Below are 12695 nucleotides of genomic sequence, written 5' to 3' on the forward strand. Positions count from 1 at the left end.
TTCTATTCTATTCTAAATAACTCTGACCCTACTTACTCCCCAGGCAGATATGATACTAATAACTCTTTGAAATGGGATCTATAAATAGAAATTAAAAGTCAACTATTTATTGAAGTTCTCTCTACAATAATTTGTTGTAGAGGATTCCCTGCCTTCCTGGGGTTCTGCTATGTGTTCAGCACATAGGGAAAAATGGGGAAAAGTAACAGACTTCAAAGCTAGACAAACAGTAACTCACAGAGTAAACAGTAATCTCAAACTTCAATCTTTTTTACTTTTTTTTAGTCAAAAATAAGGTTGACCTACTAAAGGAGCCTTTTGTAACATACACTGAGTAAAGTAGTATACCGAGAGTTACCAAAATGAAACGGAAGCAGCTGTAAAGACACATCATACCGACAATCAATAAGCAGTTAACAGGGAATTTAGAGCTGAACCTACTCCTAAGCTACTAAGAGAAAGAAATATTGAGGGTTTAACTCCCTAAAAGGGCCAGAGGTGAAATAAGTGCAATTATTACTTGCATATTATTTTGCAAATTTCCAATAATTGAATGAACAGAGAGTGATGAGATTCCAAAAAGGCAGTTATTCTTTCCTAGAGGAAGCTGCCCCACTGAGGCAGCTCTTTGATGGAACTATTACATATCAAATGGCTACCATTTAGAAGAGGCTGAACGTGAATTTTGCTAACTTTTAAGCAATCTACAGTCTCTAGCATGCTTTCCAGAATGAAGCCCTTCCTAATCACCTTCTTCTATTGCCAGTATATGACTTCTGGTCAGAGAAAGCTACCCCACTTTTAGATCAGTTTATCCAAGAGGACATTACTGCTTTAAAATCTAAGTATAACATATTGAATCCAAAAAAAAACCTCAGGGATGTTTCACTAGCAATCTTGTGCTGATTAATTACTGCAATAAGCCTAAGTAAGAAAGTTCCATCAGCAACGATTTGAGAAAGAAGAGCTCTAATCAGCAAACTGTTACCTAAAGCCCAAGGTTCTAAGGATTTACAGGATGCAAAGTTGATTGGCCAATTTGGTGCATTGCCAGATTCAGAGCAAGATAACACCATGCAAAGATTGGTTACATTAGGACAAACATTGGTAATAGCACATTCCAGAATGCTGCCATTAATTAATTTGGTCCTACTATGTACTCAGGATTGTAGCAATACACTCAAGCAGCAAATTGCTAAGGCTGCCACAGCTACAAATAGCCCAGAACACAGATCACCATTAATGTCTAAGCCTAATAGTTTGTAGCTTGATAAAATGCTACATCACTCAGAGAATCTAAAGTATGCAGACCCCAAGAAAAAGGCACGTTTCTTGCCTCATCTGATCCAGACATTGTCTTAACACCAAGATGATCCTGTAGTGGAATTACCCAATTGTATTCTGCCCCAGCTACTTATCGGTATCAAATCATTGTAGGAATAGATGGGAATGCTGAAAATAAAATTGAAAAAAATAAAATAAAATAAATCTTACTCCAGCATATAACCTCTCAGAAGCAGAAGTCTAGTGTTGGGTCTCATGCCATCTGTAAAAGTTTTTTTTAAATATTTTTTATATCATATTTTCATTTTTAAAAAAAACACCTCAAGGTAGTGACTGCCAAATGTGCCTTCCATCTTCCCCACAACAGTCACCCTCCTGTGAGGTGAATTGGGCTGAAAGAGATTCTGGCCCAAGATCACCCAACTGGCTTTCATGCCTAAGGCAACCACAACTCATAGTTGTTAAACCCGATCTTTTAAATCTCACATTGAGCCACTTATCACCACTGTAACTGAGTCCATCCATTTTCCAGCATTAGAGAGCTGGGTCTCAGTACTCCTGTTTATCGGCCATTGACTTCAATGAGGAAGAACACAAATCTACAGGTAAGGCTAGTCAGCAATATAATTTCTTCTGTGTGAAAAAGGGCTCCATAAAAAAGCAGAAGCCCAACGAATTTATATGACAGATGAAAAAAACAAACACAGTTGACTCAACTTGATTTCAGATATCAGTAACAAACGCAGTTTTTGGTTAAAATGAGGCTGGCTACCCCACGGTGGCTCGTTGGAACGCAGAGTTAACGGAAAGCTGGAGCATCTCCACAGACCATTTCCACACTTTATAGCGTCTTCATACCACCGCCTAACCGCGGTTAGAATGATATAAAAACTTGGGCGCACCGCTTACTTTGGTGCTAAAGTAATTAAACCTTGCTGCGATCGGGGACTTACTTCTCTTGTTTGGGGCGTCCCTCCAAAGCGGTGGAGGGATCAGCTGAAAGCCGCCCCTCCCTCCCTCTCCCCCCCCCCCGTTAACTCTTGCCCACTCGCTTACAAGGGTCCAACCCGCCGCTCCCTTCACTCTCGCTTTCTTACACACTCACACACACAAGCCGTGGCCTACTCAAAGCAAAGCTTCCCCCCGCCCTCCCCTCCGCGAGGTGCGCAAACAGAGGAAGGGAGGAGCCGCGGGGAAGCTGGAGCCAAGGCTTTCAGCAGCTGCATCGATTTTTCTCCCCCAGTCCGAGGGAGCCGCCGCCAGCCACTTTTCTCGTTTGTCTTGGGGGGAGCGGGGGGGGTGGGGAAGCAGCTGTTGCTCTGGGTGGAAGATGGCGAGCTGCTGCTGCTGCCGCCGCCGCCGCCTCCTCTACTGGCTTCTCTTCTCCCTCATGGGGTCCCTTGGCTGTAAGTCTCCCGGGGTTTCTCTCCCCTCTCTTTTGGGGGAGAGCGCGGGGGGAGGGAGTTTCACTTGGTTTGCAACGCGCGAACGTTCAGTTCTGGGCTGAGAGGGGCGACGGTTGGCCTGAGGTGGGGAGAGGGCTCTGAGCTTAGGAGGTGCCAAACTCGACGCCGCCGCCTTCAATTTTCCCCCTTTTGGCGAGGAGCATCTTGTGGCGACGGGGAGGCTCTCGGTGCGGGCGCTTTTCCTCTCACTTTTGAGGGGAAGGGTGCAAACAAAAGCCCGCTCCCTCGAGTCTTCCTACTAGGCTGCTTGCGGAGAAGACCAAAAAAAAGGGGGGGGGTTAAAGGGCTCCTGCCCGCCCCTTGCCCACCCATGGCTCGCTTTGATTTGATTAGCAAGCTTGGCAAGGGAGGCGAGCTTGGCCGTGGCTGCCGAGAGGCGTGCGCTTCTCCCGGCAAGGACTGGGGACTTAAGCCAGTCGGGTTTGGGCTCCAGACGGTGAGGGGACCCGGGAAAAATCGAGGACGCTTTCTGAGGCGACTAAAAAAAAAAGGTCGTTGACTTGTTTCGGCTGGAAAGCTGCCGAGGGTTTTATTCCACACACACACACACCCTTGCAAATCAAAACACACCGATTCGGCGGAGCGTTTTGGGTCTGCTAAGGCTGGTCCAAGACGACCTGGGAGTGAAGCTTTCCTCAACACGTTTTGAGGAGGCTTTGTCCTTCACCGTGCTTTAAAGGTGGGAAGATACCTTCACAAGGCAGGCTGCAGAATTTGTCCTGGCTGCCACAGAGGTGATCATGAGGCTGACCAGGTTAACCAACTACCTAAGATGACCTCTTAGTCAGGCTTGCCATGAAGTTTACAACCCTAGAATTCGGGAGCAGGATAAAATTCTGCGTTTTAGTGGAGTATCAATAAACCTGTTGATCTGTCCATCAACTAAGCGATGGTCCATCAGATATTTCAAAAAGTGTTTAACATTTCCTCTCAACTGCCCCCTTTTCCGCTGTAGGTTATTGCTATTCAAGAATGCATCTTAATGTCAGTCAGTACAAAATAGAGTGCTACCTATCCTATAGATGATGAGTAGAATTTCTTATACTTCATTGCTGCTGCTCTGAATTAATATTTAGCTTGTGCTTTGCCAATTCCTTAATTGTCTTCTTATGGAGTACAGTACAATCAACAAATCTTCTGCCCAATATCATGCATGTGATAAACAAAAATGCAAAATTTTATACTTTTCCCAGTAGAAATGGATTTTGTTAATTTTGGCTCTGTTCTACTTATTGTTTTAAATCTAGTTCCTTTCAATGTGGTATCTTGTGCAAATTTGATAAGCTTTATCTGTACCTCTTCATCTATGTTGTTTGTAAAGATATTTGAGACATGAGCTCAAGATGGTCCTTTCCTAGTTTATATGAATACCTACTAGTCATAGATGCATGTAAAATTATTTTTGTTTAGTTTACATTTGCTAGTTTTTCATTGTTGGCATTGATATTATTGAAAACGTTGCTATAAACTCACTGTAAATTTATGAGCAAGTCTGGTTAAATTGTGTCAAATGTTTCAAAATATTGGTTTGTAGTATTTTGATGTTTATAAAAATGAGCATAGCTATTGAAAACTAAAACACTTTTTAAAAAAAATCATAATAATGGAATAGAAATCACCACACCCAAACAATGTGTTGATCATAGATAAGTGAAGCCGGAATGCACAGCTGTCAAAATAGTTTACAATGAAATATGCAGGACCATATTTCCATGCTAAACCATAACAGATATGATAAGCTATAACCATGCTAAAATTATACATTACACTTTGTTGGTTTAACATTGATGTGATTATGTGAGAGGTATCAATTATTTATACTGGAAGGATTGAAATCATGGCAGTACAAAGACACAGAAAAAGCAAGGGGCAGAGAGCAATTACAAGTTTTCCACCAGTTAATATGTTTAATTTTTGTACAACATAAAGTCCATTTTTGGATAATATCTAAATATGTAGTAATTCTTTTTTAATAAAAGTCTAAATAAAAACTTAAAAGTTCTATATGTTTACTAATTCAGAATCATGTAGTTGCCTGAAAACTGTCTTCTCTGAAATATTTTCTCTCTCTAATGATTTGGTTCTTTAAAATTCCTTTAGAATGTCTTGCTGCTATTTGTATAATCTATGTATATAAAAGCGAAATACCACTCACACATCATCACAAAATTTCCGGACTGTAAAGCCTGCAAATTTGAAATTTGGCGTGTGTGTTCCACTTTCCTTCTGAGTGCTCACTAAGAAAAGATTTTTTTGAAATGACCATCAGAGCATTCGTATTTCATATATTATTAACACGCTGCAACGCTAAGGAGTTCTACTCCCCCCCTCCCCCCCCTGAAAAGAAATCTGTTCCAAATGCAAAACACAAGCAGAGGAGAGAAGTTTCAGTTTCAGTTTCAGAGCAGCAAACAGCTTTAGTACAGAACAGTTGAGCTAAACCATGACCAGCCTCCTCACTGTCTCCTTCTTGCTCACACAGCAAATACTGGTTGAGTTTCCAAACATCCTTCAACTCTTTCACACACTGACAGGACGCTAGCCAGATGAATACCAACGGATGCTGGTAGGCAGAGGCAGAATTCCGCTCCCCCACCCCTTATTTTCCTCCTCAGTTCAGACAAATCTGTTCCTTCTACTGTAATACCACTTAAAGAGAAAAGAGGCTAAAACACAGAAAAAGATTTACAGATGCGATTAGGAAAACACGAGTAAGGGAAGCTACACACAAGTATCATCAAACTCATCGCCAAGTCAGTAGACAGGCAGTAAAAAGTATACATCTAATAACCCCTACATTAATCAGTCACAAATGAGATCAATGCCTTGGACTAATAAGTATTTGTCTGGTTTTCAATATGAACCTCGGATTCATTATTCCAGGGAAAAGGTAATTGATCTCAGACCTCGGTTACCTTGTACCTGGTGTCATGCTTTATAGTGGCAGGATGAGAGTCCTGGGATGTGCTGCAGTGGCGGTAAAGTCCAGCTCCCTCCCCTTCAGCCCTACCCTGAACCCTTACACAGCCTTCTCACCCACCAGCATCCAACGGCAAACCACTTTCTTTCTGCTGTCCGGAAGTACAATGGATGTTTCCAAATGATGTCGTTTGGAACCAGAGAGGTGAAGAAGGGAAATTTTATGCCAAAATTCAAAGTGCAGGGACAGGTTTGCCATAGGATTGGGAGTATCATGGCGGGGCCTCAGCAGCAGCCTTCATTTCTCCAGATATATTTTGTTGGTGATGATGACAATGAGAGGGACATCCATTGTGGAATCTATATATATAAAAGCGAAATATCACTCATGCATCATCACAAAATCTCCAGAACTGTAAAGCCTACAAACTTGAAATTTGGCGTGTATGTTCCTCTTGGCTTCTAGGTGTTTGCTAACAAAGGATTTTTTGAAATGACCCTCAGAGCATTAGTATTTCCTATATTATTATTAACATGCTCTGATGCTAAGGAATTCTATTCCCCCTCACCCCCGCGAAAAGAAATCTCTTCCAACTGCAGTTGAGCTAAGCTATGCCCAGGCTCCTTGCTGTCTCCTTCTTCCTCACACAGCAAATAATGTTTCAGTTTCCAAACAGCCCTGAACTCTCTCACACACTGACAGGATGTTAGCCAGAGAATACTGATGGATGCTGGTAGGCAGAGGCACAATTCCCCCCTCCTTATTTTCCTCCCCCCAAAATTGCTCAATCACATAGTTTCATAGCGAAGCATGGGTACCCTGCTAGTTTTGTTACAAGAAGAAGGCTGGTGCCATAGTTCTGTTATCTATCTGTTAAGCCCTCTGAAAGCTTTTAGGTGCTTAGGCTTCATAAAGACCTAGGAAGGAGCTACCTCATGTTTGCAGATATAGCTTTGGAATTGTATTGAAATAAATCCAGGTACATTGGCACTTTGCAAAATGATTGTGAAGTGAAAATCAGGATACCTGCACATTTCTTTTGGCTATTTTATAACTAAGGTAACTGCAAGAATTCTGCTGAACTTCCTTTACTTTTGAAAAAAAAAGTAGTTTCATTTTTTCTTTTTTTTAAAATGCGCATTTTGCTAGCAGCTTAAGAAGCAAAGTGCTTACCTTGAAGTAAAAGCCCGACCTAACATTCTAACATGGACAAGGCAGGGTTTTCCTTTGGGGGTCACTCATTGCTTTTAATGAAAAAAGTGAAAATGATAAAAGGGTTAGAGAAGGTCAAAGGGTGTTGAAAAGTAGTGGCATTACAAAAATAAAAAGGGAGCAAACAGAAGTGGTGAAGGGTAGAGAGGATGGTTTTAAGATGAAAAAAAAAAACATTTCAAGGAGAAAATCCTGTTTTTATAATAACCAATTGCTGTGTTCTAGTAACTGGTAAGCAATAGGAAGAGAACTTCATTTTCAGAAATTAAGCATGTTATGATGAAAAGACAAGCAGCTTTAGTATCACCAAAAGGTAGGAGAAGACTGGGAGCTGCTCACCACTGCTAGCATTGGTGAAAATGTGTAGAGAATGGCAACAATTACAGCTAAAATACTTTCTGGATGCTATTTGATTCTCAAGACTGCAAGCTGCATTGGAGGATAGCACTGCAGCTGGAGAGATGACAACATGTTCAAATAAAGAACACTGGGCCTCTGTGGAAGCATTTATAGTCTTTATTATGAAGTACATGTGTGCACGCACATGTTTAAATAGGAGTCTACTTGTGCTATGATGTGACAAATTCTTCTTCAAGGATTTCTGCATCAGTTCCCCATTCCCTGCCTTACCTTTGTCTGAAATACGCATGGCTTGCACTAGTTCAAACCTACGTAAAATTTGCTGCGGGAGGGTGAGGATTAAATCACACTTCCAATGCATATTTTATCTAGTTAAAAATGCAGTTGAAATGGTAATACAAGGAAACGAAATATGGAAATGAAACTAAAGAGCCTTACTATGCAGGACAATTTTTATGTAATTTGATTCTGTGAAGAATAGATTTTCCCAACATCTATTATCAAACAGGTATCTGTACAAAATAGGGCAATCAATAAATACTGTATAAAGACTTCAATCTAAATGTGGCTTTTAATTCATGCAATGGAAATTCTGCTGATAGAATAGCTATTTTATCCTTTGCTTAAGATATCATGTATAAACAAGGAAAATAAATTCTACACTGTGGTCCTTTTTGGATTATAGTAACAGTGTAACTTGCAAAGTAAAAGTGAGAAAGTAATTACAGACCTATTTAGCAGCTGTATTCACTCTACTGATACAATGACTATTTCATTCTGCCTGAAATAGTAGGGAACAACTTTATGTATCCAATATTTGTTTATATATCTATATGTGTTTGTGTTGATATTAGTAGGATCTGTCTACTGCTTTGGATTCAATTCCATAAAGGTGCTTCAAAGTGTTTGGGATGATATATTTTCCTGGGATTGCTTAGCAGCTCCTTTCAGAAGTCTCACATCTGTTCTATTTTGATGCCTCCACATGTTCCAGAATATCATTTTTTGGAACCAAATTTGAACCACTACACAAATGCATACAATATAGATATAGATGTGGATACAGTACACAGTATACAAAGACATATGCATACATATGATATATACAGTGTTCTCACACATATCATTGGATACAATTTATGTGAAACTTATTCTAAAAACATCTTAAGCACTTATGCACTTCAAAATGAAAAAATGCATACTTTTAGGCATTTTAAATTAGTACTTTAAAGGTATGTGTGTATGTGGGTTGATGTATTCAGCTGTTCATCAGAGAAAACCTATCACATATAGCTCCCCATTGTCAAGAATAAACACATAACCCCACTCCCCAAAAACACAGAACAATAGAATTCATCTAACTACCTGAATGAAATGCTGGGAAAAGATACTGTAATATATATGTTTTATCAACTGGTAACTTTTCCTACATTTTTTTTGTTTTTGTCATAAATTCTTTATACAGTATAATAGTATCAATCTATTTTTATGTAATGCTAAGCCATTTAACTTATTTCCTGTTAATTTTTAGGAGAACAGGATTGGCAGAAACTTTTTCAGATTTTTTTTTAACTATTGCCACATTTATTCATTACATTTGTCAATAGAATTTTAAAAAACTATTTAAACCCGTTATAATATTCATAAACAGACTTGGAAGACATAGCATTAGATATTTGCAAGACATGTCCTAATTATTATTGGTTACTAAAAATGTATAGTTTGGTTACTAAAAGTGTGTAATTCTGAATTTTTGAGAATATTTGCATAGGTGATGCTCACTAAAATTTAAAACTATGTTCATTTTTTCTATTAATTTTTATCTTGAGTACTGAGCACTGAATTTTTTTTCTAGTCACAGTTTTGAAAGTGATTCTGGTTAGATGTTTTGGAATTTGTCCATAGTTATAAAAGATCTTTCCAAATAACACAAGGTGAAAGGGTTTATATAAATATTTTTGCTCCTTTGGAAAAAGAAAACAAGAAACAAAAATGTTCACAAAATTTACCATACTTATATGGGTGATAATTTTTTATATTATACTTTCTCAATTGTAGTATGGGAAAACCCCAAATTTAAGTTTGATATAAGAATCTTAAGTTAAAACAGAATAATAAATGATTCATATAGATGAATGCCATAAGATTGCTTCGTATATTTTTTAAAAATGCCATTTTTTTAAAAAAAAAGCATGTTTTAGAATAACTTTGAACTTGTATCTAATTTGTCAAAATGAAATTTCTAAAGAATTCTGTATGTGTGTGTATATATATATATACAATTTATGTTTTCTTAAGTTTTTGCAGGTACTTGCATGTATGGTATTCAGCTTTGTTCAGGTATTTTCCCACGTCATTGTAGTTGTGCTTTAAAAGCACAACTACAATGACGTGGGAAAATACCTGAACAAAGCTGAATACCATACATACACAATTTATGTATATACATTATATAGACATATAATATTTTAGATAGATAGATAGATAGATAGATAGATAGATATTGTAGATAGATATTGTAGATATAGATTGTATATAGATTGAGACCTTAAGACTCATTATAAATGGATATATAATGAGTCTAAGATCTCAATCTATATATAGAATATAGTAGCAGAGGTTAAAATGTCATATCTACTGTTTGCCTAATATAACTCAATGTTTACTTATTTGTCAAAAATACATGTATACCTGTCAAAATTACAAACAGGTTACTGTAGGTGGCAAACAGCAGTATTAAAAAATAAATAAATATGATACCTTTAATAACATCAAACAAAATCATTTGCCTATTCCAGTTTGGAAGGACTCAAACATAGACAAAAATGTCAAATTCATAACAATTGATTTCATTTGATGGTATTAAAAGTATCATCACAGGAGTTGCCTTTTGCAATTGACTGATGGGAGTCAATACCAATGGTGTTCAAGTGATGCCCTAGATCAGTGATGGCTAACCTTTTCAGCACCAAGTGCCCAAAGCACGTGCGTGTGCATCCCCAAAATGCAATGCGTGCATGTCCCCTGCGCATGTGCCGTGCTCCCTCCCATGCACCCCCCCCATGCATGCACAGCAGAGACCCAAAGACCAGCTGGCTGTCAGGAGGCACATGTGCATGTGCACTGGAGCTGAGCTGGGGTGACAGCTCGCATGCCCACAGAGAGGACTCTGCGTGCCACCTCTGGCACACATCCCATAGGTTTGCCATCACAGCCCTAGATGTTTTGGAATTGCACACAAGGTGCCTACTTTCTTTTGTCACAGTTGTTTTACTTTTATTTTCAGGTCTTTATATTTTATTATTTTCTCAGGTTTTTTTTCTATTCTTTCTCTTCTGCTCTGCTGCCTCCAGGTACTACCACATCCATTCTTTTTTACCTTTCTTATCAACAACTGTTATGTCTGTGGTGTTGTGTGCAGATGTTCATCTGTGTGAATTCTAAAGTCTCAGAGCACTTTGGCTTCATGTTCTATTTGTCTATTTTGTAGTCCCTTCAGTTGTTGCTTGCAGGCACGTGATATTTCTTGTAGATATTACTATGCACCTGTCATGCCCCTGGTGGAGACTGACTCTGAGGGAGAGGAAGAACAGCCAACAGGGAGTGGAAGTGTGGCTCTGGAGGTTGTGGAGGAGGCTGGGGAAGGGCAGAGGCCAGCTGAGCAGTCAAGAGGAGGACCCAGGCCCATCCCCTATCCATCCTAGGGCACACAGGGAGGAGAGGATAAGGGAGAGACATGGTCTCCTTGGGAGGAGGGGGCTTTGATCCTCTTCATGGGCTGCAGTGTGACAACTGAATAAGAGTTTGGACCTGCGTACTGGCAAACGCTGGAAACAAATCATGTAAATATCTCTATAGTTCTTCTCTGAGTTTGGCATCCTTCCCAGTGTGGGTTATCTGTGGACATCCTCCAGCCCTTATCTTGCCTGGTTTGTGTTGCTTTTTTCGTTCTTCGTGTAACTGTGTGGGAGTTTTTTTTGTCTTCCGCCAAAGATATTCAGAGCTTGGAAGCAAACTGAAGGAATAAAAGGGGCTTCACCTGTTTTCTGTGACTATGTTTGTTTTGTATCCCACCCTGGGTCATCACAGCACCAAAACCAATGTTGATTGTATCTAATTAATTTTCAGAATCCATTCATTTATTTCATAGTCATTGAAAGGGAAGAAGGAGTTGATTTATTCTACATAGTACCCTAGGGCAGGACAAGAAGAATGAGTGGAAACCTATCAGAGAGAGATCCAATCTGAAAATGAAGAATTTCTGACATTGAGAATGATCAGTAAATTTAACAGCTTGCCTCCTGGAGTTATGGGTGCTCCTTTGCTGGAGGTTTTAAAGAAAAGATTTGACAACCATTTGTCCCAGATGGTATAAGGACTTCTGCCTTGGGCAGGAGGTTGGACTAGAAGACCTTCAAGGTCCCTTCCAGCCCCGTGATGTGCATAGAGGAAGCAACTACATGTAAGTAGTTGGATTCTGTTTGTGTTTCTTGCATTTTTGTCTTTTTTTGTTCTTTCACAAGGATCCCCCCATGAATCAAGATTGATTTGGACTCCCTGTGATGAAAGAGAAATATGATCCTCTGTATCATACACATTATCTCAGTTGGGCAATGGTTTTTGAGATGAATGACTGACTTTAAAAATTGTTTGGAAGTTAAGCCATTAAAAATAAATGAAGTTCTATCTCTAGTGTACTCTCTCTTTTGTATGTTTATCAGTTCTTCTTTTCTGTTTCATAATCATAAAAACAATAATGTACCTCTTTATCTAAAGTAAAGTACTTTTGCAAAATGAAACTTAGTTATTCTGACATAGAGTAAATTCAACATCTTAAATAAAAGAAGAAAACTGATGTAATTTCAAATAATACAGAGGTTTGATTCTAACATAAGAAACATATATAGAAGAAACACCTTTCTATATAACATGAAACCCAGTGGTGCGATTCAACCAGTGTAACAACCGGTTCGATGAACGCGTGCTTCACACGTGCGCCCAGCATTTAGAAAAGACAATTTTTAGCTATAATACTTACCTTCTGTTGCAGCCCCGGTGAATAAAACAATGGATGCGTGAATCAGCTGTGCTCAAAAACAAGGAAATAAAGCACAGGAAAAGTGTGTGTGTGTGTGTGTGTGTGTGTGTGTGTGTGTGTATACACATTAAACCCTTGATTTCTCATATGAATCCATAAATGACACCAAGCAGCCTGATTGCCAAGGGGAGGGGGGTTGGGTTGTATCAGTATAAAAAATAATGAACATTTTAATGTAAGTTTTTCTCTTTTCAGATAATAAAGCATATGGAATCACTGTTTACTCAGATAATGAACATGTCACAGCAAGAGAATTTGAAGGTATAGTATGTCATACACACACACACACACCCTGTTCTGAGAAAAAATATTTACAGTATATTGAAAGCATAGAAAAGCAGAAACAAGGTTAGGG

General features: G+C 39.0%; 1 protein-coding gene across 1 annotated transcript in view; it reads left to right on the forward strand.

Moving 5' to 3' along the window:
* The first annotated feature begins 2463 nt into the window (after positions 1–2463).
* Positions 2464–12695, forward strand: part of JAM2 (junctional adhesion molecule 2) — a 34808-nt gene continuing 24576 nt past the window's right edge. Inside the window, exons 1-2 of the mRNA XM_026700641.2 lie at positions 2464–2690; positions 12536–12601. Of these exons, the coding sequence (XP_026556426.2) occupies positions 2615–2690; positions 12536–12601 (142 nt within the window). The 5' untranslated portion in view covers positions 2464–2614. The remainder of the gene's footprint in view (positions 2691–12535; positions 12602–12695) is intronic.

This window comes from Pseudonaja textilis, chromosome 7 (assembly GCF_049901715.1).
Source record: "Pseudonaja textilis isolate UNSWEBS1 chromosome 7, rPseTex1.2, whole genome shotgun sequence".
In the NCBI taxonomy this organism is placed as follows: Eukaryota; Metazoa; Chordata; class Lepidosauria; order Squamata; family Elapidae; genus Pseudonaja; species Pseudonaja textilis.